General features: G+C 36.8%; 1 protein-coding gene across 3 annotated transcripts in view; it reads left to right on the top strand.

Annotated features, from left to right (window-relative positions):
* The window catches only part of SCLT1 (sodium channel and clathrin linker 1), a 284010-nt gene that overhangs the window by 109947 nt on the left and 146805 nt on the right, over window positions 1–27258 (top strand). For all 3 annotated transcript variants that reach the window (XM_081228387.1, XM_081228386.1, XM_081228385.1), the window contains 3 exons: window positions 7979–8101; window positions 9910–9975; window positions 14047–14117. In XM_081228387.1, the coding sequence (XP_081084513.1) occupies window positions 7979–8101; window positions 9910–9975; window positions 14047–14117 (260 nt within the window). The remainder of the gene's footprint in view (window positions 1–7978; window positions 8102–9909; window positions 9976–14046; window positions 14118–27258) is intronic.

The following is a 27258-nucleotide window of genomic DNA, read 5'->3' as shown; positions in this document are numbered from 1 at the left end:
GATTTGCATTTCTCTAATGATTAAAGATGTTTTGCATTCTTTCATGTGTTTGTTGACAATGTGTATATCTTCTGTGGAGAAATGTCTATTTAGGTCTTCTGCCCATTTTTGGATTGGATTGTTTGTTTTATTGTTATTGAGCTGCATGAGCTGCTTATAAATTTTGGAGATTAATCCTTTGTCAGTTGCTAAATTTGCAAATATTTTCTCCCATTCTGAGGGTTGTCTTTTGGTCTTGTTTATGGTCTCCTTTGCTGTGCAAAAGCTTTGAAGTTTCATTAGGTCCCATGTGTTTATTTTTATCTTTATTTCCATTTCTCTAGGAGGTGGGTCAAAAAGGATCTTGCTGTGATTTATGTCATAGAGTGTTCTGCCTATGTTTTCCTCTAAGAGTTTGATAGTGTCTGGCCTTACATTTAGGTCTTTAATCCATTTTGAGCTTATTTTTGTGTATGGTGTTAGGGAGTGATCTAATCTCATACTTTTACATGTCCCTATCCAGTTTTCCCAGCACCACTTATTGAAGAGACTGTCCTTTCTCCACTGTACATTCCTGCCTCCTTTATCAAAGAAAAGGTGACCATATGTGCATGGGTTTATCTCTGGGCTTTCTATCCTGTTCCATTGATCTATCTTTCTGTTTCTGTGCCAGTACCATACTGTCTTGATTACTGTAGCTTTGTAGTATAGTCTGAAGTCAGGGAGCCAGTTTCCTCCAGCTCCATTTTTCATTCTCAAGATTGCTTTGGCTATTCGGGGTCTTTTGTGTTTCCATACAAATTGTGAAATTTTTTGTTTTAGTTCTGTGAAAAATGCCAGTGGTAGTTTGATAGGGATTGCATTGAATCTGTAGATTGCTTTGGGTAGTAGAGTCATTTTCACAATGTTGATTCTTCCAATCCAGGAACATGATATATCTCTCCATCTATTAGTATCATCTTTAATTTCTTTCATCAGTGTCTTATAATTTTCTGCATACAGGTCTTTTGTCTCCTTAGGTAGGTTTATTCCTAGATATTTTATTCTTTTTGTTGCAGTGGTAAATGGGAGTGTTTTTTTGATTTCACTTTCAGATTCTTCATCATTAGTATGTAGGAATGCCAAAGATTTCTGTGCATTAATGTTGTATCCTGCTACCAAATTCATTGATTAGCTCTAGTAGTTTTCTGGTAGCATCTTTAGGATTCTCTATGTATAGTATCATGTCATCTGCAAACAGTGACAGCTTTACTTCTTTTCTGATTTGGATTCCTTTTATTTCCTTTTCTTCTCTGATTGTTGTGGCTAAAACTTCCAAAACTATGTTGAATAAGAGTGGTGACAGTGGGCAACCTTGTCTTGTTCCTGATCTTAGTGGAAACGGTTTCAGTTTTTCACCATTGAGGATGATGTTGCCTGTGGGTTTGTCATATATGACCTTTACTATGTTGAGGAGAGCTCCCTCTACGCCTACTTTCTGCACGGTTTTTATCATAAATGGGTGTTGAATTTTGTCGAAAGCTTTTTCTGCATCTATTGCGATGATGATATGGTTTTTCTCCTTCAATTTGTTAATGTGGTGTATCACGTTGATTGATTTGTGTATATTGAAGAATCCTTGCATTCCTGGAATAAACCCCACTTGATTATGTTGTATGATCCTTTTAACGTGCTGTTGGATTCTGTTTGCTAGTATTTTGTTGAGGATTTTTGCATCTATGTTCATCAGTGATATTGGCCTGTAGTTTTCTTTCTTTGTGACATCCTTGTCTGGTTTTGGTATCAAGGTGATGGTGGCCTTGTAGAATTAGTTTGGGAGTGCTCCTCCCTCTGCTATATTTTGGAAGAGTTTGAGAAGGATAGGTGTTAGCTCTTCTCTAAATGTTTGATAGAATTCGCCTGTGAAGCCATCTGGTCCTGGGCTTTTGTTTGTTGCAAGATTTTTTTATCACAGTTTCAATTTCAGTGCTTGTGATTGGTCCGTTAGTATTTTCTATTTCTTCCTGATTCAGTCTTGGCAGGTTGTGCATTTCTAAGAATTTGTCCATTTCTTCCAGGTTGTCCATTTTATTGGCATAGAGTTTGCTTGTAGTAATCTCTCATGATCTTTTGTATATCTGCAGTGTCAGTTGTTACTTCTCCTTTTTCATTTCTAATTCTGTTGATTTGAGTCTTCTCCGTTTTATTCTTGATGAGTCTGGCTAATGGTTTATCAATTTTCTGTATCTTCTCAAAGAGCCAGCTTTTAGTTTTATTGATGTTTGCTATTGTTTCCTTCATTTCTTTTTTGTTTATTTCTGACCTTATTTTTATGATTTCTTTCCTTCTGCTAACTTAGGGGTGTTTTTGTTCTTCTTTCTCTAATTGCTTTAGGGCAAGGTTAGGTTTTTTACTCGAGATGTTTCCTGTTTCTTAAGGTGGGATTGTATTGCTATAAACTTCCCCCTTAGAACTGCTTTTGCTACATCCCATAGGTTTTGGGTCATCGTGTCTCCATTGTCATTTGTTTCTAGGTATTTTTTTATTTCCTCTTTGATTTCTTCAGTGATCACTTCATTATTGAGTAGTGTATTGTTTAGCCTCCACGTGTTTGTGCTTTTTACGGATCTTTTCCTGTAATTGATGTCTAGTCTTATAGCATTGTGGTCGGAAAAGATACTTGATACAATTTCAATTTTCTTAAATTTACCAAGGCTTGATTTGTGACCCAAGATATGATTTATCCTGGAGAATGTTCCATGAGCACTTGAGAAAAATGTGTATTCTGTTGTTTTTGGATGGAATGTCCTATAAATATCAATTAACTCCATCTTGTTTAATGTATCATTTAAAGCTTGTGTTTCCTTATTTATTTTCATTTTGGATGATCTGTCCATTGGTGAAAGTGGGGTGTTAAAGTCCCCTATTATGAGTGTGTTATTGTCGATTTCCCCTTTTATGGCTGTTAGTATTTGCCTTATGTATTGAGGTGCTCCTATGTTGGGTGCATAAATATTTACAATTGTTATATCTTCTTCTTGGATTGATCCCTTTATCATTATGTAGTGTTCTTCTTTGTCTCTTGTAATAGTCTGTATTTTAAAGTCTATTTTGTCTGATATAAGAATTGCTACCCCAGCTTTCTTTTGATTTCCATTTGCTTGGAATATCTTTTTCCATCTCCTTACTTTCAGTCTGTATGTGTCCCTAGGTCTGAAGTGGGTCTCTTGTAGACAGCATATATATGGGTCTTATTTTTGTATCCATTCAGCCAATCTGTGTCTTTTGGTGGGAGCATTTAGTCCATTTACATTTAAGGTAATCATTGATATGTATGTTCCTATTCCCATTTCCTTAATTGTTTTGGGTTCGTAATTGTAGGTATTTTCCTTCTGTTGTGTTTCTTGCCTAGAGAAGTTCCTTTAGCATTTGTTGTAAAGCTGGTTTGGTGGTGCTGAACTCTCTCAGCTTTTGCTTGTCTGTAAAGGTTTTAGTTTCTCCATCAAATCTGAATGAGTTTCTTGCTGGGTAGAGTAATCTTGGTTGCAGGTTTTTCTCCTTCATCACTTTAATTATGTTCTGCCACTCCCTTCTGGCTTGTAGAGTTTCTGCTGAGAGATCAGCTGTTAACCTGATGGGGATTCCCTTGTGTGTTATTTGTTGTTTTTCCCTTGCTGCTTTTAATATGATTTCTTTGTGTTTAATTTTTGACAGTTTGATTAATATGTGTCTTGGCGTATTTCTCCTTGGATTTATTTTGTATGGGACTCTCTGTGCCTCCTGGACTTGATTAACTATTTCCTTTCCCATATTAGGGAAGTTTTCAAGTATAATCTCTTCAAATATTTTCTCAGTCCCTTTCTTTTTCTTTTCTTCTTCTGGAACCCCTATAATTCAAATGTTGGTGCGTTTAATGTTGTCCCAGAGGTCTCTGAGACTGTCCTCTGTTCTTTTCATTCTTTTTTCTTTATTTTGCTCTGCAGCAGTTATTTCCACTATTTTATCTTCCACCTCACTTATCCGTTCTTTTGCCTCAGTTATTCTGCTATTGATCCCATCTAGAGTATTTTTCATTTCATTTATTGTGTTTTTAATCGATGCTTGATTCATCTTTAGTTCTTCTAGGTCCTTGTTAACTGTTTCTTGCATTTTGTCTATTCTATTTCCAAGATTTTGGATCATCTTTACAATCATTATTCTGAATTCTTTTTCAGGTAGACTGCCTATTTCCTCTTCATTTGTTAGGTCTGGTGGGTTTTTTTCTTGCTCCTTCTCCTGCTGTGTTTTTCTGTCTTCTCATTTTGCTTATGTTACTGTGTTTGGGGTCTCCTTTTTGAAGGCTGCAGATTCGTAGTTCCCATTGTTTTTGGCGTCTGTCCCCAGTGGCTAAGGTTTGTTCTGTGGGTTGAGCAGGTTTCCTGGTGGAGGGGACTAGTGCCTGTGTTTTGGTGGATGAGGCTGGATCTTGTGTTTCTGTTGGGCCGGTCCACATCTGGTGGTGTGTATTGGGGTGTCTGTGGACTTTTTATGATTTTAGGCAGTCTATCTGCTAATGGGTGGCGTTGTGTTCCTGTCTTGCTAGTTGTTTGGCATAGGGTGTCCAGCACTGTAGCTTGCTGGTCGTTGAGTGAAGCTGGGTGCTGGTGTGAGATGGAGATCTCTGGAAGATTTTCGCCGTTTGATGTTATGTGGAGCTGGGAGTTCTCTTGTGGACCAGTGTCCTGAAGTTGGCTCTCCCACTTCATAGGCCCAGCACTGACTCCTGGCTGCAGCACCCAGAGCCTTTTATCCACACGGCTCCTCAATTTGGGATGATTCATTGTCTATTCATGTATTCCACAGATTCAGGACACATCAAGTTGATTGTGGAGCTTTAATCCACTGCTTTTGTGGCTGCTGGGAGAGATTTGTCTTTCTTTTCTTTGTTCTCACAGCTCCTGGGTCTCAGCTTTGGATTTGGCCCCGCCTCTTCGTGTAGGTCGCCGGAGGGTGTCTGATCTTCGCTCAGACAGGACAGTGTTAGAAGAGCATCCGCTTTGGGGCCTCTGGCTCACGCAGGCCGGGGGGAAGGGAGGGGCATGGAGTGCGGGGCAATCCTGCTGTTGCAGATGTCGGCGTGACGTTGCACTAGCCCGAGGCTCGCCATGCTTTTTCCCGGGAAAGCCGTCCCTGGATCCCGGGACCCCGGCAGTGACGGGCTGCACAGGCTCAGCGTAAGGGTAGTGTGGTCAGTGACCTGCGCTCGCACACTGGCCTCTTGGCGGTGGCAGCAGCAGCCTTGGCGTCTCATGCCCGTCTCTGGGGTCTGCGCTGATCACAGCAGCTCGTGCCCGTCTCTGGAGCTCCTTTAAGCAGCACTCTTAATCCCCTCTCCTCGCGCACCAGGAAACAAAGAGGCAAGAAAAAGTCTCTTGCCTCTTCGGCAGGTCCAGACTTTCCCGGACTCCCTCCTGGCTAGCCGTGGTGCACTAACCCCCTGCAGCCTGTGTTCACCCTGCCATTCCCAGTCTTCTCCCTGGGCTCTGACCGAAGCCCAAGCCTCAGCTCCCAGCCCCAGACAAACCTCTCGGGCTGGTGAGTGTCGGTCAGCACTGATCCTCTGTGCGGGAATCTCTCCGCTTTGCCCTCCGTACCCCTTGCTGCGCTCTCCTCCGTGGATCCGAAGCTTCCCCTTCCGCCACCCGCAGCCTCCGCCCACGAAGGGGCTTCCTAGTGTGTGGAAAACTTTCCTCCTTCACAGCTCCGTCCCACTGGTGCAGGTCCTGTCCTTATCCTTTTGTCTATGTTTATTCTTTTTTTCTTTTGCCCTACCCAGGTACGTGGGGAGTTTCTTGCCTTTTGGGAGGTCTGAGGTCTTCTGCCAGCGTTCAGTAGGTGTTCTGTAGGAGTTGTTCCACGTGTAGCTGTATTTCTGGTGTATCTGTGGGGAGGAAGGTGATCTCCACGCGTTACTCTTCCACCATCTTCATCGGAAGTCAGATTCTGCTTTTGTCTACGTATTTTTAAACTACATACGTTTTAGGCAAAACTAATCAATAATTTTAAAAGTCAGGATAAAGGTTATTTTGGGAGGATTGTAGTATCTGTAAGAAAGGGGCAACTGGCTTCTAGCTGCTGGTAATAATGTTCTCTTTCGTGAACTGGGTGCTGGTTACATGGGTGCACTTACTGTACAAATTTATGATCTGTGTGTTTCTGAATGCAAGCTATGCCTCAGAAATCGTTTCCTTAAAGCTTATAAATGTATATTTATTTGAAATGTATACTCATTATTTTCCAAAAATGCATATCTTTTCACTACACCTTCTTACCTACTTACTAAATCTTAGAGAATTAGCTCTGACCTGGGATTTAAAAGCTTGGGCTTTAGGGACAAAGAGATGAAGGTTTCTTCTTGATTCTGTCAACAGCTTGCTGAGGTAACTATACTTCAATTTTTAAAAAGTACATGCAAAAAAGAAAAACAGAGAATAATGCTTTTTATATGCTAGCTTAAAGTTTCTCAACCTTTTTGGTTTCAGGACCCCTCTTCAGTATGCTTAAAAATTATTGAGGACTCCAATGAGTTTTTTTGTGTGAGGGGGTATTTATCATATTACTAATTAAAACTAAGACATTTTTAGAAACAACTGGGAGCCTAAGAGTGAATTTTGGTAGCCATCAGAGCAATGACAGCATCACACAGTACATTATATAAACTTTGGAAAACTGTACTGTACACTCATGAGAGGATGAGAGTGAAAAAGGCAAATAATGTCTTCATATTATTATGAACAAAATTTTTTCCTCAAGGGCCCCTATATCGCTTTTGAGAATAACTATATTGAAAGAATAGTTAATGACCTGAAAAAATTCTCATTATAAAATTCCAGGTGAAAAATAGACAATACAAACAGCACACTATGTGTTTCCCAGTTTTTTTAAAGAAAAAAAATACAAAATTCTCCCCCCCAAATCACATTTGTAAACAAGACTACATCCAACATTCATAAAGATGTTTATATCCAGATGTTAGCAGTATTTATTATCAGGAGCTAAAAAATATTAGGTAATTTTATTTTCTTCTCTGTTTTTCTGTACTTTCCTAATTTTCTATGATAAACATTTATTACTTTTGCAGTCAGAAAAAAAACCTCTTGTACTTTACCAGGGACAGTTTTCATCAGTAATTTCTCTGGCTTACACTTTCTGGAACAAGAAAGTGATTGAAGGGTTTTAATTTTAGCTATTAAGTCTGAATAAAAAGAAAATTTCAAAGTAAGGAATTTTCATCTTTAGGTTTATTCTCTAAATAATTTTTTTGGGGGGGTATGCGGGCCTCTCACTGTTGTGGCCTCTCCCTCTGTGGAGCATAGGCTCCAGACACGCAGGCTCAGCGGCCATGGCTCACAGGCCCATCCGCTCCGCGGCATGCGGGATCCTCCCGGACCAGGGCACGAACCCGTGTCCCCCCATTGGCAGGCGGACCCCCAACCACTGCGCCACCAGGGAAGCCCTAAAATAATTTTTTAAATATATTTATTTATTTATTTTTGTCTGCATTAGGTCTTCATTGCTGCACATGGGCTTTCTCTAGTTGCAGCGAGCAGGGGCTACTCGTCGTTGTGGTGTGTGGGCTTCTCATTGCAGTGCCCTCTCCCATTGCGGAGCACGGGCTCCACGTGTGCGGGCTTCAGCAGTTTTGGCTTGTGGGCTCTAGAGCACAGGCTCAGTAGTTGTGGCGCATGGGCTTAGTTGCTCCACGGCATGTGGGATCTTCCCGGACCAGGTCTCAAACCTGCGTCACCTGCATTGGCAGGCAGATTCTTAACCACTGTGCCACCAGGGAAATCCCTCTAAATAATTTTATTTACAACTTTATATCATCAAAAGTATTACAAGTATCCGATGTTAGACAAGTTCTATTTTTATTTTTTAACTTTATATACAAGAACTCATTCTGTAAAAGAATATGATTCATTTGTACTATGCAGTAGCCTGCTAATAATTTAATGAGTTCTGAAATGTTTTTCTTTTATAGGAAAAAACTCAGGCTATAGAACTCTGGCAGACTGTTTCTCAGGAGCTGGACAGACTACAGAAACTTTACCAGGAACATATGACTGAGGCCCAGATTCATGTACTTGAAAGTCAAAAACAAAAGGTAATCTTGGATTTCATGGTTTTCTTGTATATCATCAGTAAGAAGTTGCATTCTGGAGAAACTCAGTTTTGGAGAAGAATGCCTAAGTCTCTACTGTGTTATTTATGTTGGCAGTAAATTGATCTTCAGTGGTTAGAAATCTTTTCAACGCATAAGACAATCAAAACTGTGCCTAGTGTACATAGGGTTTTTTTTTTTTTTACATAGGGTTTTATAATGTGATTAGCAACGAATGCTGTATTTAGTGCTAATAAGCAGCTCTAAGATTATTATGTGTAAATGGATCTCCAAAACTTTTATATTCTTGATTTCTTTTACCTGGTTAAAAAAGACAAAGACTGATCATTAGACCATGGACAGTGAAGAAGCCTGCTCAAATGTGATGACAACACTTGTGAAATGAAAATGTTAACAACCTTAAATGTGACCTTTTACTAAAATGTGAAGTTTGTCTAACATAAATTAAGCAGAATAGGATTTTACGATAGGAATGCTCTTAATGGTTATTAAGGACTTCTTTCTATCCAAAGCAAGAATCATTTTATATTCTTTTAAAGTGGACATATAGCTTTTGTTTTATACCTCTGTTGACAAGAACTTACTATCTCACAAGACCATCCATTCCATTGGAAAATCTACCTCTCTTATCTTTCCATTGATTCTTTTTCTGCTAGGTACATTGAAATCAATGGAGAAATTCCAATTCTGATTCCTTTCCTGTGGATTTTTGAGAAGGCAACTGTTTAATATACTGGTTATCATGCCTCTCTTCAACTCTCATTTATAGACTTTTCAAATTCCAGTTTATGACTGTTCCTATTATTATCACTGTAACTCGGAATTTCTACCTAAGGAAGTCATAATAATAATTAATGATGCTTTGAAGTTTACAAAATGATTTTTCTATACATGCCCTGGTTTGAAAATAATCCACATGTAGTCTGTGCCGTAACACTTACCTCTGAGATCTGGAAACCATTTCTAATATAAGTTTGCTCTTTTAAGGCTGTTTCTTCATTAGGTCAATCAACTAAGCCATTGGGTTTAGGGATTTTTTTCCGCTTAAATAAGATCATTCTTATGCTATAGCTTTGCAATTAGGGTTTTTTTCTTTCCTTTTTTTTATTTGGCTACACCTCACAGCAGGTGGGGTCTTAGTTCCCCAACCAGGGATTGAACCCATGTCCCCTGCATTGGAAGGCAGATTCTTAACCCCTGGACCACCAGGGAACTCCCTGCAGTTAGGGTTTTTTTGTGTTTGTTTGTTTGTTTTTGTATACGACTTAACAAATAATACTCTATCCTTATTTCCCTAGTTATCCATCAATCTTGAATTCTGTCATCTGACATATGGTGTTTAATCCGATCATAACAGATAATCAAAAAACTTAAAACTTGTGGGGCATTCAAGCCATGAGAATTTTAAAGAAGGAGGAAAGGCACAGTAACTCCTCTGCTGTGGTTTGTACTGTAGGTTTTGAATAGGTTTGAATATGGTTTGTCAATATTGGGTAAGGTCTCTCTAGCATATCTATCTACTAATGGATTGATTTCTAGAAATAATGATTTCACATAAAACATAAATAGCTACATTAGTTTCCACATTGCCACCTTATTTAATTTTGTAATCATTAAAAATGTTTTATCTTTTTATTTCTTCAACTGTTAATTCACACAGTACTTGTGAGAAGAAATACAACTGATGTCATCTAGATTTAGGTATAATGACTTTAGCCTTGATTTTAATTTAATTTTAAATATGGGTTGCAAACAAAATGCTATTTATGTATTCCCTCTTCCTACTACAGGATCAGCTGGCCAATTTTCAACAACTGACCAAGCAACTTCATGTAACTAATGAGAACACAGAAATGGTAAGTGAAAATATCCATTTAATGCACTTGTTATATAAACTAGAAATTGTCACTATAAGTAATAATGTTTATTTTTGCTAAGGCAAATCAACAAGAAAAAAATAGTTGAAATTAAAATAGGTAAGCAGTACCCTTTTCTTTTTATCTGTCTTTTTCTTTCACATTCAGCAGCATGACATGAGGGTTCACACTAGTTTCCAGAGATTTAAAGCTAACATCTATCTGAAATATATCCTAATCTGAAAATACTCTTAGAGTCCTTGGTAAGATTTCCTGAGAGTAATCTTGACTGTGAGCTCCTCAAGAGTAGGACTCATGCTTTGTTCTTAGTATTTCATCTAGAACATAGTTAGGTATACACTAAGAATGGTGGAACTTTTAGACAAATGGTAACCCAAATCCTTAAAAACAATAAAACACTAAGAATCATTTGTTAGTTGATTGACCACCACTCACCTAAGTTGCTACACCTAAATTTCCCTTTAATTTTTTCCCCAAAGAAATACAATTAGCCTTCCCAGTTCTGCTCTTTACCTTTTTCCCCACCTCTCACTTTTATTTTCTTATTCTCTTCTTTTCCTTCTTGGAATTTTATTTCACCTCATTGTTGAGTAATAGGATTATGACATCCCAGGTAATTCCTCTCTTTCCTTTCTTCATTTTGCTTAGTTTCCCTGCTAATTCAGAATTAACAGGGTAGTACCTAATAAAAATGTCTTTGTTTAATAGTGGAGTTGTGCCATCTAAAGTAAGTTTATCCAATTTTATTGTACTTAAAAAAACTTTCTCCTTTAACCATGTAAAAAATTATTAAATAAATTTCTCCCTATTTTACTTATGTTAACATTTGGAATTTCTAATCACTTATAATTTTTGATAGTACACTTCTTAGAGTTTTAAAATAGTATTAAAGTACTCCAAAATAAAATGATGACTGATTTCCATAATTAAGAAATCCTGGGCTTCCCTGGTGGCACAGTGGTTGAGAGTCCGCCTGCCGATGCAGGGGACGAGGGTTCGTGCCCCCATCTGGGAAGATCCCATGTGCCGCGGAGCGTCTAGGCCCGTGAGCCATGGCCGCTGAGCCTGCACGTCCGGAGCCTGTGCTCCTCAATGGGAGAGACCACAACAGTGAGAGGCTCGTGTACCTCAAAAAAAAAAAAAAGAAAAAGAAATCCTGTTTCTACATGACATTAATAGTTTAACCTACCATAACAATTGTTTATGCTTTTTTTCAGTATTTCCTAGAATTGTGCAGATTACATAATCCTTTGGTATTTTGTACCACAGGGCCCATATTTTATTATATACAGCCCCAAATCATTCTGATGTAAGTCATAGAAAAACATATTTGAATATTTACAGGACACACTTCAAAAATTTCTAAGGCATTCATAGTTTTAGGCCAAAACTAAGAATAATAAGCTATGGTTACAATAAAAGTGATAAAGTGACAAGTTGGATTAAGCATTGTGTTATAAAGAACAAAGAAAAGACTACCCTGATTGTTAAAATAGAGGAAATTGGCTAAGAGAAATTTTTAAGACTTGAGTTTTTCTTAATGTATCAATCGTTAAGGTATTAAACATGACTCTACTAAGTGTAAAGGAGGTTTAAGTGATAGTAAAGATTTTGTAAATCTCAAAGAGCATTCAGAGCATGGTCATAGGAGCAAGTTTGAGTCAAAATCAAATAACTTCCATTAAAAAGTTTTCTGATTACATGAATAAACTCATGAAATGAATAGGCTCCTATAGATGTACAATAAATTGATGAGTATATAACAAGTAAATAAAATCTTTTATAACCAATGTACTTTAGTGACATGCAGAAGGTAAAATGCCCTGACCCAAATGGCACCAAAAATACAAGTTTATATTTATTTATTTTTACTGTAGATACAATAAGAGTTTATATTTCCTAGAAATTCTCTTTACTGAAATCATATTTTTCTTGAGATTTACTCAGCTCTATAAAATAACTCAAAAATATTTGTTAATTGCGTACTAAGTTCCTTCTACTGCTATAGTTTCTCTAGTTGCAAAAGAAATGTGCATCTATCCACAAAGCCCCTGTCTAGTTGGAAAAACAGAAATGACATATGAAATAATTGGTGAATAAGGTGCTAAGATGGATGATTGAAAGGGATTCTCTGGACCTTTATGAATCTCCAGATTCTATAGTACTGATATAGTATATAATTTTTTTGTGAACATAAATACAGAGCATCATAAAGCCATATTCAGATGCAGTTGTTGAACTCTTACTAGGCTTGCTAGCAAGTTATGTGTGTTTGTTCTCAACACCAGCTTCTTAAAATTCACAATTCTAATTTATACTTCTAATTACTCTACATAATCTACCTTTAAGGTGCTGCCAAATAATAAAAAACACAAGCATTAATTATACCAGTTCCAAGACTATATATATAGTAAAACATGAATGGTACATTATAAACATTATAAAAGGGAATCAATTTGGTCTGAAGTCGTTGAGATAGCTTTACAGGAGAATTTGAAATGATATTAAAGATCATCCTTTCCCTCAAGTGATATAGGCATCCTTCTATTAAATGCTTTACAGTTTAGATGATCCTCTAGCCTCTGCTTTGAATATCTCCTGTAAGAGATCTTGTCATTTCCCCAAAGAGCCTGTTCCTTTGAACTCTGATTATTAGAAAGCTAAAATCTCTCTTACCAGGCTTCCTCCCAGTGATATATGGTTTTATCTTTGGGAGTAACATAGAACAAGCTCAATTCTTTTTTAAGTCAACCCTTTGGTTATTTGCATATAATCATATGTCTGTTGTAACTCATGCCCAGTGTTACAATTTTTTGTTTTGTTTTGTTTTAACTTTTCTGGTGTGGTGTAATTTACCTACCTTTCATTATTCTATCCCTCTTTTTCTGAATGCCAAAATTGGTCTCTTAAATTGTGGTCTGTGAATTGAATACTAAATTCTGTTCTGGAGTAGTTTACTTCCCGAGATAAAGATAAAGATGCAGTCCTCAGACGCTCTTTCATGTCTCAGTTAAGGCATTCATTCATTCACTCATTCATTCCTCAAAGGTATAAGTGCTTAGAATGTACAGAATCATGTGCTAGATGCTGGGAGTTCTGGGTGCAGCTGGTCTTCGAAAACAGGCACATGTTGTAGCCAGGAATATACATAGACTTTAAACATAGTACTTAAGTACAGTGCAATGTGCATTGTAAAAGTATATGTAAAGTTTTATCAAAATGCAAAAAGGAAGCAATCAGTTTTGCCTTAGAGTGACCACACAGGTTATGCAGGGATGAATGCTGGCTGAATGAGGACATCCCAAGTAGAGGAAAATAGAAAAGTGTCTTAATAATATGAAGTCAATGAAGTTGGGGGTAAAACCAGCACTTACAGAAGATAATCAATTCCCTTAAAAAATTTTATTCTACAGTTGGAAGACTGCTTCATAACTTACTTTAGCATTAGCAGACCCTGAGGAAAGGGTTCCAGAGCATGTCATTTATTTGGGAGATAATACCATGAAAAACCAGTAGGGGAGTGGAGAAGCAAGACTAGGAAGGGAAGAGAAGGCAACCAATAAAGGGTTTTTATCAATCAAGCAAATTAACACTGTGGGTAACTGAAACTTAATCCCACTGCTGAACTGTGGAAGCCAGTAAAGAAACAGCCTCAGTTATTCCACCACGGGCCATGGGAGTTGGGGATTTTTACCCACCAATTCCATTCGGTCATTGTTTTGGGGCTCTTACAGAACAGGCTGGAGGCATGAATTCTACACTACCTATATAGCTTTCTGCGTAGTTTGGTGAGCAAAGGAGGCTCAGAAGACCAGAAAAAGCCAGAAGACACAGAAATGCAAATGCAGGTAGTTTGAAGTGAAACAGGTGTCCACTGAAGTAGTGAAGGCAGGGAAACATGCCCAGGGTTATATTTTATCATTAAAAAGATCTAATCATTATCATGACTTCATTTCATTTTTTTCTACTCATATACCCTGTAGTTAGTCTTTAAAGATACAGTTTTAAATGTTCTGATACTGAATGTTACTATTTTTTTTCTTTTGGCAGACTAATCAACACTTTTTGAAAACAGTAACTGAACAAAATGTGGAAATCGAGCAACTCCGAAAACAACTTAGGTATTTTCAAAAATGATTTTTGTTATTTTATTAATAATTACTTTTCTTCAGGGGAAGCACTGGTGTCATAATTTTTCCCCTGAGTGCTTTTTTTTTCCCTCCCTTTTAAGCTGCTGTCAGTAGCTTCTTGTGTGCATGATCTTTTGGGACAAGAAGAAACTGAAATCAAGACTATTAGTCAGGCAACAACTATAATACATATATGTGAAGGCTGTTCCATGATGGCAAAACTAGTGCTTATGGAAGAAAATCAGTCCTCTTCCTGGGACTTCTGGGAACCAAGCCAGCCCCTCCACCAGCCCCCAGGGCCTTGCCTTCTGGACACCCCAGGGCCCATTGGCCTCTGGACACTGTCTTCCCACCAGAGCCCCGCCCTCTTCCGAGGGCTGTCTGTAATGGCCCACAGATCCCCAATTCCCGGATCCCCTCTTCCCCACCCCCAGGCAGGGGCAGAATAAATGTTTATATGGATTTTAGAGCTCAAAAAAAAAAAAAGAAAGAAAGAAAGAAAGAAAATCAGTCTTCTTAAAAAATTTTTCTACACATATCTTTCTTTGTATTCTCCCATAAGCAGACCCTAAGAGTTTGAAAGCACATAGTTTATTTAGAGGTAATACCAGTAGAGGTAATACCAGGAGAGGAGTGGGGAAGTGAGATAGGGAAGGGGAGGAGAAGACAGCCAATAAGGGGTTTTTAAAAACCAGGCAACTTAATACTGTATGTCTATATTATGGTCCAGTGGTTTAAAAATCATTGCATCAATAGACTTTACAGGAAAAACTCTAAATGACAAAAAAAGCATTTTTTCACATTTCATTCCCTTTAGTCATAATACTTAAAATTCAGAAGCTTAGTCATATAAGGTTTTTTTGCTGTGATTCTATCATGTAGAAATATCTTTAAATTGTAATATAAATTTATATTTTACAAAAATTGTAAGTTACTGTTTGTTAAATGAACCTTGCTATTTACTTTTCCTACCATCATGTATTTTGCCCTGCAAATGCATTATGTTGGTTTTCTTTTAAAGGAAAACTTATTTCATGAAATTATTTTTTATTTTACTAAATTTTATATACCAGTTTTCATATTTTTATCTTATTACCTTCATGAACTTTTAAATTTAATTTAATAAATTTACCTTCTTTACCCCTAGACATTTTTACTTGTTGGCTCTTATTTAGTTCTTATTTCTTTCAAAGTTATTGATTTTGCAATTTAAAATGATTTATTTAATTGCAAGATCTTCCTCTGTTTTTCAAAATAGAAGTAGCTTTTTAAATTATAATAGTAATGGAAGTTCATTATAAAAATACTTTAGATAGTATGAAAATATATCATATTGCAGTACAATTCTGACAGTAAGTTATTACAGACTACACAGGTTAATAGCACAATCCCCAGTGTGACTACACTCACTCAGATGCCAGCCACAAGTTCAGGGGTCCCCAGGCCACTCACACCTCTGACCAATTGAATACAAATGTGGGTGTTCTCACTAACCCCCCAGGCTCAATAGTTCTTGAAAATGGCTCAGAGAAGTCAGGAAAGCACCATACTTGTGATTAAAATTTTGTTATAAAGGATATAAATCAAAACCAGCCAAAAGAAGAGACTTAACTAGGTGAGATCTAGGAAGGTCCCAAAAGCAGAGCTTCTGTTTCCTCTGCCCATGGAATCAGGGTGTGTCAACATCCTGGCACAGCAGTGTGTTCGCTAACCAGGAATCTCACCTAAGCCTCAGTGTCCTGAGTTTTTATTGGGGTTTCATTATGTGCATTTGACTTATATTCAATGTAAATCAATTTATATTACAATTAAGTGGTATTTATAATGACTGCATCATAGAGCAAAACCTTATATGAATAAGCTGAATTTTAAGTATTATGACTGATCAAATGAATCATTGATCACTTGATTGAACTTAATCTCCAGACCTCCTTCCCTCCCTGAGAGTCAGGAGGTTGAGCCTATATCACGTGGCTCAAAGCTCCAACCCTCTAATTACATGGGGCCTACCATGAGTCATCTCATTAGCATAAACTCAGGGGTAGTCCCAAGTGCCTACCATGAATAACAAAGATACTGCTATTACTTGGGAAATTCCAAGGGTTTATATTCTCCATCCTAGAAACTTAGACAAAGACCAGACAAATTCTTTATTATACAACTCTTTTTAAGTGGAAAATAAAAATCTCATAATTCCATTATTTAGAGTTAACTATTATTAACTTTTTAAATGTATAACTTAGGTTTGTGTATTTAAGTATTTTAGTTTAAAAAAAGGGGGGATGATATACACACTGTCTAATAGCCTAGTCGTTTTTTCTTATAGATTATATGAATATCATACCAATATTATCAACCATAACATTATATAGTATACTATTATATGGATGTGCTATATTTATTAGTTAAATTCTTATTCACTTTCCACTGTGAAAAAGGCTACTTTTTCATTGAACATTACAATTAGAGCAGTTTTAGAACAGCAAATACATAATAGTTAGCCGTAAGTTAGTCTTAGATGTTATTATTGTTTATTGTTATTATTAAATAAAATTTTAGTACTACTAAAGAAATTAAAGTGAATCTTATCTAATTAAGACATTTAAAAGAAAGGCCAACTTGGTTGAATGTTTTGTTATACATTTTTTTAAACTTCCTTTTAAAATTGTTTTATGAGGGCTCCCCTGGTGGCGCAGTGGTTGAGAGTCCGCCTGCCGATGCAGGGGACACGGGTTCATGCCCCAGTCCGGGAGGATCCCACATGCCGCGGAGCGGCTGGGCCCGTGAGCCATGGCCACTGAGCCTGCACGTCCGGAGCCTGTGCTCCGCAACGGGAGAGGCCACAACAGTGAGAGGCCCACGTACTGCAAAAAAAAAAAAAAAAAAATTGTTTTATGATAAAAACACTAGACCCTAAAGCATAAACTGACAGAAATATAAGGCATGGCAGAACAAGTCCATAATCATAGTAAGGATTTTAACTCTTTAGGTGACTGATAGATATAGAAGATGTGATTTATGTGATTAACAACTTGATCTAACAGACATCTCTGAAACATTGAATCCATTTACTTAATGAATATCTAGCAAGCACCTACTATTGCCAGGCTCTACACCTGGGGTATATCAATGTATAATACAGTTGAAGACTTCTGTCCTTTTGGAACTTACATCTAGAAGGAACAAGCAGACAGTAAACAATATCTCAGTAGGTTAGGAGGCAATTAGTGCTAGAGAAGAACAAAACAAAACAAAAGATCAGGATGAGAGATCTGGAGTGCTAGGGGCAGTGGTAAAGTTGCAGTTTATTTTTAATAGAGTATTCAAAGTAAACCTCCCTAAGAGGTTGAGATTTGAACAAAGACTTGAAGGATGTGAACAAATAATCCATGCAATACAAGGAAAGTGTCTAGAGTAAAGAACTTGCTATTGCAGAGGTGGAAATGTGCTTGGGGAACAGCGAGGAAGCTAGATGCCTCTTATCTATTTCTGAGTAACAAACTATTGCAAAACTTGGTGACTCAAAACAATAACTTATTTAGATTATGATTTGGGAGAGAAGAGAACAGGTTTTCTGGTCTGGGCCTGCAGGGCTGATATCTACTGAACTTGTCTATTTGTCTCTAGCCAGCTGGTCGGTCTGCTAGCAGGATGGTCTGGTAGTTGGCAGCAGATGATAAACCTGTCTGGCAATTGGCAGTCTCTTCACCAGGTCAACAGGCACATCTTACTTCTTCACTTGGCCATTCCCCAGAATAGCAAGACAGCAAATCCCAAAGTACAAATACTTTCCAAGTCTCTCTTGGATCATATTGGGTTGACCAAAAAGTGCCTTTGGTTTTTAAATAAGAATAAAAGACACATTTTTCATTTTCACCAAGAACTTTATTGAACAATGTATTCACCCTTTTGTTTCACTACCTTCTGCCATTTTTCAGGCAGCTTCATAATTCCATCTTCCCAAAACTTTTTATCTTTTTGAGCAAAGAACTATTCCAGATGTCTTTTACAGTCTTCCAGGGAATTGAAATTCATTCCATTAAGAGAATTTTGTAAAGACTGAAATAAATGGAAATCTGAAGGTGCAATGTCTGGCGAATATGGCAGATGAATCAGAAGTTCCCAGCCAAGCCGTAACCGTATTTTGCCTGGTCATCAAAGAAACATGCGGTCTTGCATTATCCTGATGGAAGATTATACATTTTCTGTTGACTAATTCTGGATGCTTTTCATCGACTGCTGCTTTCAGTTGGTCTAACTGGGAGCAGTACTTATTGGAATTAATCGTTTGGTTTTCCGGAAGGAGCTCATAATAGAGGACTCCCTTCCAATCCTACCATATACACAACATCACCTTCTTTGGATGAAGACCGGCCTTTGGTGTGATTGATGGTGGTTCATTTCACTTGCCCCATGATCTCTTCCATTCCACATTATTGTGCAGTATCCACTTTTCATCACCCGTCACAATTTGTTTTAAAAATGGAACGTTTTCATTACTTTTAAGTAGAGAATCGCATGTGGAAATATGGTCAAGGTTTTCTTCACTTATGTGGAACCCAAACATCAAAGCAATGAACATAACCAAGCTGGTACAAATGATTTTCAATGCTCGATTTGGATATTTTGAGTATTTTGGCCATCTCCCGCGTGGTATAACATTGATTATTCTCACTTAATGTCTCTATTTGATCGCTATCAACATCAACTGGTCTACCTGACTGTGGAGGATCATCCAGCAAGAAATCTCCAGCATGAAACTTCACAAACCACATTTGACATGTTCAGTCAGTCACAGCACCTTCTCCATACACTGCACAAATCTTTTTTGTGTTCCGTTTTTACCTTTTATGAAATAAATAAAGCATAATATGCCAAAAATCTTGCTTTTTTCCTTCCATCTTCAATATTAAAACGGCTACATAAAAATTCACCAATTTTGATGTCTTTTTTTAAATGCACACTGATATGACAGCTGTCACATACAATCTAATAAAATTGTTTCAAATGAAGTTAAAGACAACTAAGTGTTACTAGAGCCATCTTACGGAAAAAACTGAATGAACCTTTTAACCAACCCGATATTTGGTAATTTCTCATGGCAAAGTAAGTCACATGGTCAACCCAAATTCAAAGAATAGGGAAAAAAATACCCCTTTTGATGGGAAGATTTTCAACATCATGTTGCAAAGACGTGAATAAGAGAGGGAAGAATTTTGGACCACTTTTACAGTTTCCCACACTAGTATATCTGGAACACAGTAAACTAGGAGAGGGTAGTAGGAGATAAGGTCAGAAATGTTACAGACGGTGGGAAACAAGGTGATATGGGGCCTTGTAGGCCATCGTGAGGACTTTGATTTTTTACTATGGATGAAATAGAAATAGGTTTTAACAGAAGATTGACATGATCTGATTTATATTTTAATGGGATTGATCACTCTGACTGCCGTATTGAAAATAGACTTGTAGAGAGGCAAAACATGGAAGCAGGGAGACTCGTTCCAGCTGTATATCAGTTAAATACCCAAAGTAGTTTATGAGTGTACGTGTTCTGAAAAATGTTAGAAATAATAACCTTAGTACCTAAAGAGAAAAAAAAGGTTTAACTAGGTGTTGAGTTATAGTAAACATTATTATTAAAAATCAATTGTGAGGAGATGGATCAGTGCTTTTGCCTGTTCCTCCTGCTAAGAACAACTAAAACCCCAGGACATAAATACAAAACAAACATAGGAAGACCAAAAGGTGGAGAGAAGAAAGCAGATTGGCTAGGTGCCTCAGGATCCAAGGAATGACACTGTGGTTGGTTCCCTTGACTTTTTGATTTGAGTTTTGTTTTTGCTTTTTTGCCCCATATATCCCAGAGTTGGAACAGAAGAAGCCAGCAATCTGACAATACCAACAAGGCACAGACCAAAAATGAAAAGTGCCAACAAAGACTTTCTCCCTCTAGCCAAAGGACCAGGAAAGGAGAAGCCAAGCATGACAAAAAACTCTGAACAATCTCTCTACTCTAGCCAGGTACCAAAGGAAAAACACTATGGACCCACCTGTACCCATCCTAGAAAGGCCTAGTAGGGAGTTTGGACTTCTACCTCTACCTCGCAGTAAAAGACAGCACCTTATTCCCCCAAAAGAAAGGCATCAGAGGAAATAAACTAAAATAATCTAAAATCTATTTGATAGGTTTCTATCAAAGTCACTCATCATGCCAAGAATCAGGAAAATCTCAATTCAAATGAGAAAGACAATCAGTAGACCCAACACTTAGATGGCAGAGATGCTAAAATTATGTGACAAAAATTTTAAACAGCCACCATAAAATGCATTAATGAGAAATTATGAACAAGCGTGAAACAAATGAAAAACATTCCCAACAAGGAAATGGAAAGTCTCAGCAAGGAAATACAGGATATACAGATGAACTAAATGGAAAATTTAATTGGTTGGGAAAATTAAATTCTCTAATGAGAATAATAAGTCTTCCCACATTTTTAAAATCAGTCTTAATAGAGTTCATATTAAAACCCCTATAGTGTGTGTGTGTATGTGTGTGAGAGAGAAACTTGATAATCTAATCCTAACATCATGAAATGGTAAAGTGTCATTTATGAAAACAATTCTATAGAAGAATAAAATGCAATGTTATTTACAAGAACTTGAGTTTGGCAACATAGAACAGAAGGAAGAATATATGTATAGTTTAGTACATGACAGAGGTGGCATTATCAATCAGTAGGGAAACAGTGATGTTAGGAATTGTTGCTATCTATGGAAAAAAAAAGTGTGAAGTTTTGCTTTTCACATTTAGGCATTTACATGGTTTTATGGATTAAATAAGTAAATGTAAAAATCAAAAGCTTTGTAGATTTTAAAATATCTGAAAATTTCCCTTTAATAAATTTTGCTAGGGAAGTACTTCTTAATCAAAATTTAAATGCAAGCCAAAAAGGAAAAGATTGATATATTTGAGTATGTTAAAATGTAAAACTTCTGTTACAAAAATTAATGTAAGTCAAATGAAAAGGCAACCCACAGTCTGTGAGAAGACATTTGCAATGCACATAACTGACAGCGTATTAGTGTTGAGGATACATTACCTAAGCATCAATAAAAATAAAAATCCGGGCCTCCCTGGTGGCGCAGTGGTTGAGAGTCCGCCTGCCGATGCAGGGGATACGGGTTCGTGCCCCGGTCTGGGAGGATCCCATATGCCGCAGAGCGGCTGGGCCCGTGAGCCATGGCCGCTGGGCCTGCGCATCCGGAGCCTGTGCTCCGCAACGGGAGAGGCCACAACAGTGAGAGGCCCGCATACCGCAAAAAATAAATAAATAAATAAATAAATAAATAAATAAATAAATAAAAATCCATAGACTATTGGGCAAAGGATATGAACAAACATTTCAGAAGTCATAGCAGTCAGGAAAATGCAAGTTAAATAATGAGATACTACATCAGACCCAGTTACCAATGTCAAAAATATAGTGTGGAGTGTAATAACAAGGTACAAAAGAAGACTGCAGTATTATGCAATTCATATACATTTCAAATGTTTTACTCAAGAATGTGTATTGATTATGTATATGTATGTTTTAGTTATATAATATATATTCATATTGTCATATATAGTAAAATACTTTAAAAGTACATGTGTGTACATATATATATACACATATTCGTATATATATAGTGTGTGTGTGCACGCGCATATGCTATTAAAGAATTAAATAAAAACATTTCCAGGGCTTCCCTTGTGGTGCAGTGGTTGAGAATCTGCCTGCCGATGCAGGGGACACGGGTTCGTGCCCCGGTCCAGGAGGATCCCACATGCCGTGGAGCAGCTGGGCCCGTGAGCTATGGCCGCTGAGCCTGTGCGTCCGGAGCCTGTGCTCCGCAACGGGAGAGGCCACAACAGTGAGAGGCCCACGTACTGCAAAAAAAAAAAAAAAAAAAAAACATTTCCAGAAATAATATGCCCTAATTTCAAGTTAGTGATTATGTCTAGTGATTGTCTACAGGTAGACTATTTGTAGAAGTAGGGAATTATAGGTAGCCTAGGTGTCTGTCACTAAGGGAATGGATAGTAAAATGTGGTAATTGCATCCCATGGAATACTGTGCATCATTTAGAAACATGTATTTACATGTAAAGATGTAGAAACAGCAACATAGGTAGATCTAGAAAACAAGGTTTATATTAAGAAAGTAAAAAGAGACATGGGTCTATAGTACAAAAACACATGCATGCAAATAACAATGTATGTTTTACCAGTATATGTATATATCCATGGATATATCATATTTTAATGTGAACCTACAAAATGAAGGGGAATGAGAGAGCAATTGGGAATGAAGAGAAAACAATGAAAATAAATAAGAGCAGGTCTTTCACAGCTAATGGTCATGGGTAGATAATGGGGTTATGGAAAGAATACTGTGATTAACTCAACTCTGCACTCAAGGTTCAAAAAAGAGTAGAAGAAAAAAGAGAATATGAGATTTATGGTATATGTGAGATAAGTCTGGGTGTGGAGATTTTGGAAGGAAAATGAGTAAGGAAACTGGTTCATAAAGACCGCTATGATATGATGATAATGAAAATAGAAAATAAAAATGCAAATAAAAGGCTATATATAGAGAAAATGGTGATGTTGGGCTAAAGGATGGGAAAAATCATGAAAATTTATGGCTAAAGTTATCTTAATCATTTAGTTCAAGTTCCTAAATTTATGGAAGAAAACCAAACTGAACCAAAGTCTCAGAAATTGTCTTGTCCAGGGTTGCACCACAAATTCAAAGAGGAGCCAAATTAGAACTTGCATCTTGTAATTGCTCATCTAGTGAGTTTCTAAGCTGGACTTTCTGACAGTATTCACAGCAGTAAGGTTGATTGTTAAAGAAAGAATGATGAGTGGATACATTGTTTTTTGACAACTGTGTCATTTGGCTTTTGGACATTTGGGCCTAAAGATTATAAATTGGAGATTAACAAAGCTAGTTTGGGTTTTCTAAAGCCTAAAATGTCTTAAGTGTTTAATTGTCCATGAGCAACTTTGCCATAATATTTACTGACAATATTCCATAGCTTAACACTAAGCAGTTCAGAGTTGTATACATAAAACTATGCTTGCTTTTCCTGCCACAGATTTGAAGGAACATAAGGATAAGCAGATGCTTCTTTTAGGGAAAAGGATGTTGCTTTCAAGTTTGACAGATTCTGAATGATGGGCATATTGATATTACCAGAATTTAGGTTTTGAGATGCCCTATATATCCATGCCAAGAATAACTACATTAGAAACTCTTTAAACACTAGCTTTGTTTAAGTTTGTACTTAAACTGAAAACATATTAGTTTCATTTGTTGTCTGATGTTATGGTGCAAAAAAAAATGAGAATCATGTGAATTTATAATTAAAGCTTTTATCGTTTTCCTTTTTGAGAGTTTCTGCTGATACCCTATCACAGCAGAGAAAACTTGTCAGCCTAGTTTCAAAGAACCTTCATTCACCTGGTCCTTCCCAACCCTCTACTTATGTATAATAGTCATTTTGCTGTTTCTCATGGAAGAACTTTTGGTTCCTTCCTTTTTGTCTTTGATCATTACTCTGGTTTGTAGAAAATTTATAATTTTATAAATCTGGTTAAAACTTGCCTTCTCCAGGAAGATGTCTCTGGTTCATTCCGCCAGATTTTTACTCTTCTTGTGAATATACTGAGCATTTATTCATTTTAACTGAGATTGTATGCTATTTTTCTTCAGGTGATTTTTTGCATATATATTTGTTTATAATGTGTATCTAGCTGAGTTATGGAAATATTTTTCAAGCCATATGTGCTCAGATTTCATATCTGCCTTGTAAAATCTTTGAAGGAAAGGATTTCATTTGTGTATATCTTTCAGGAATAACCAATAGTACCTTCGTAAAAGAATGTACTGTAAAGATTGACTCTAAAGCATTTGCACAGGGGTTCATATTATCCTCTCATCAGAGTGGCATTATCAGAATATTTATTAGAAAAATCTTTTAGCCACTAAGGAATGATCTCATTAGCAGCCATAGATAACTGTTTTCATATAAACAATCTATAATTTATCAATCTATTTATTTTGTATTTTTTGAGAACTTATAGACATATGTGCTCTGAGTTTAGAAATAGTCTTTAATAAGTTTATGTATGATATGACAGCCTCAAAATTGTTGAAATTTGACCTGTTTCATCTCATTTACACTTTTGTGGCTTCAATAATATCTAAAGGTAAGAGCCCATTAAATTTTTGTAGCTTGAGGTTCTCCTGGTTATCTCCACCCAGATAGGTCAGTAGCACTCAACTAAGCTTGTTATTATATCTCCTGAATTTTCCCTTTGTATTTATAAATGGCATCATCCAGTTTCTGCTTCAGAAAACTAGGAGGTATCCTAAATTCTTTTCTGTCCCAACTCTACCTTCTAAATGTCTCTCAGATCCTTCACCTCTGCATCATTATATTATTATTGCCTTTGCTCAATCTGTCATCTCATCTGAGCTACTGCACTAACCTCCAATTTGGCTTACCTCTTCTCCATCTTCCTTTTTTGTACTATCATCAAAGTGATCTTTCAAAAATAGAATCTGAACATGTCAATCTCCTTCAGTGGCTACAAAATGTCTATGGTATATAATCCAAATTTTCTAGCATGACATGAAGTCTTCTACGACCTGACCCCTGGCTACTTAACTCTATATCTTGTCACCCTGCATCTCAATTTCCTGAACTGTTGTTAGTTTCCCAAGCAAGCCATGCTATTTTATAAATCCCTACCTTTGCTCACGTTGTTCAGGCTGCCTAAAATGCCCTTTCCTGATAAATATCTTCTCAGCTTTCAAGGTTCAGTAGTGTGCTATCTTCTAGAAATCATTTTCTGAATCTTTGTTTCTTCCTCCCCAGGTAGAGCCAAACATGCCTTCCTTTGTGCCTCAGCTGTAGACTGCACATGTATCTGTCACAATATTTTTAACACTTTAATGTACTTAATTCTTTACAAATCAATCTCTCTTTGCTAGTTTTTACGCTCCTTAAAGGCGTGGATCATAATTTAGCCATTTTTACCTTGCCATCATCTAAGACAGTGCTAGATACATGGCAACTGCTCAAAAAAACCTTTTTGAGTCATTAAGTCAGTTAATTAATTAAATTGCACTTCACCAGAGGGGCAAAGCTGAACTAATTTACGTGGGTTTTCTATTTGTGTATTTCGCCATTGATCTTTTGGGGCACGACTGTCATTATTTAGAAAATTATATTTTATATTCTTCACCCATGCAGTAATATGTGTCCAGTTAGTAGTCCTGTGTGATGAAGTATCGCGCCATCCTCCTTTATCTTGCCCAGTCGTGAGTCATCATTTTGTCCACTGTATCCCGCCGTATCCCATCACTTATGGGGTCTCGACTATCAGATTGACACTCGGTACTGCAGTGCTTGTGTCCAAGTAACCCTTACTTTACTTAATAGTGGCCCCAAAGCACACAAGTAGTGATGCTGGCAATTCAGATATGCCAGAGAGAAACTTTAAAGTGCTTCCTTTAATGAAGAGGTGAAATCTCTCTATTTAATAAATAAAGAAAAAAAATCTTCTGCCGAGGTTGCTAAGATCAATGGTAAAAACGAATCTTCTATCCGTAAAATTGTGAAGAAGGAGAAAGAAATTCAGGCTGATTTTGCTGTTGCACCTCAAAGTGCAAAAGTTACAGCCACAGTACATGATAAGTGTTAGTTAAGATGAAAAAGGCATTAAATTTGTACAATGAGAGAGAGAAAAAGACCACATTCACATAACTTTTATTACAGTATATTGTTATAATTGTTTTATTAGTTATTGTCAGTAATCTCTTGTTGTGCCCAATTTTAACTTTACCATAGATGCGTACGTATAGGAAAAAACATGGTATACATAAGGCTCAGTACAATCTACAGTTTCAGGCATCCTCTGAGAGTCTTGGAATGTATGGGGACTACTGTATATGTACCTTTGCGAGGTAATAGTTTTATTTTAGCTGAGATAACAGATTTTTCTCAGATGTTTCATGTTCCAATTTGAATAATATTGCATCTTTTATTATAAAAATACTATGGAAATCTGGAATTCATGGATCACTAGTTTTGATTCATAGTGTCTCTTGGAAACTGTCCCATGTGAGAAATGGCCCTGAGCAGACGTGCTTAGTCATAAGAATTGCCAGACAGTTCCTTATGTGTTGGCAGCTAGTTTTCTGAGCATAGAAAACACGTTTTAAGATAAAAAATAGGTTTTTGCTGTCAGTTTCCTGTCTCTTCACACTGTTTTACTTCAATGTTATCTAAGGGGTTAGTTGGTCACCCTTTATTCAAAACTGTTTGTCTCTTTCCCACTTAATCTTTCAGGGGCGTAAAGAAGAATATGAGACTTTACTTCTAGAACCTACTGGTCAAGAGCAGAAACAAATTCATAACTTCATTGTTTGGAACTTTTGCCTCTAATAGGTGATTACTAGTTTATTTCAAAATATGTAGTTTACTGATAATTATAATTTTATTTTGCAAACACTCCATATTTGCACACCTAACCTAAAAGTGCACTTCTGTGTGGTGTGAAGTATAAAGAGCATAGGTTTTGAAGTCAGACAGCTCTAGATTAGTATTCTTATTTTTAATTTTCTATTGACTTGGGCAGGTTGCTTAACTGAATGAATTTTACTTTTTTTAATTTTATTTTTTTAAAAATTTTTATTGGAGTATATTTGATTTACAGTGTTGTGTTAGTTTCAGGTGTACAGCAAAGTAAGTCAGTTATACATATACATGTATCCACTTTTTTTAGATTCTTTTCCCATATAGGCCATTACAGAGTATTGAGTAGAGTATCCTGTGCTATACAGTAGGTTCTTATTAGTTATTTTATATATAGTAGTGTGTATATGTCAATCTTGATCTCGCAATTTCTTAATCTCTGCAGTAGAAATAAAATGAGCTTCCTTGAGTGTTGCAGTGTACTATAATTCTTATTGTCTTTGCTCTTCTCTATTCTACTTTAGTATCCAACCTGTGTAGGTAGGCTTGTATGATATTTACAAATTAGTTGCTAATAGATTTACAAGTTAGTATTAAT

This window comes from Mesoplodon bidens, assembly GCF_964165515.1.
Source record: "Mesoplodon bidens genome assembly, chromosome: 1".
In the NCBI taxonomy this organism is placed as follows: domain Eukaryota; kingdom Metazoa; phylum Chordata; class Mammalia; order Artiodactyla; family Ziphiidae; genus Mesoplodon; species Mesoplodon bidens.
Note: the sequence above shows the minus strand (reverse complement) of the source record. Positions and strands in the feature narration are given on the sequence as shown.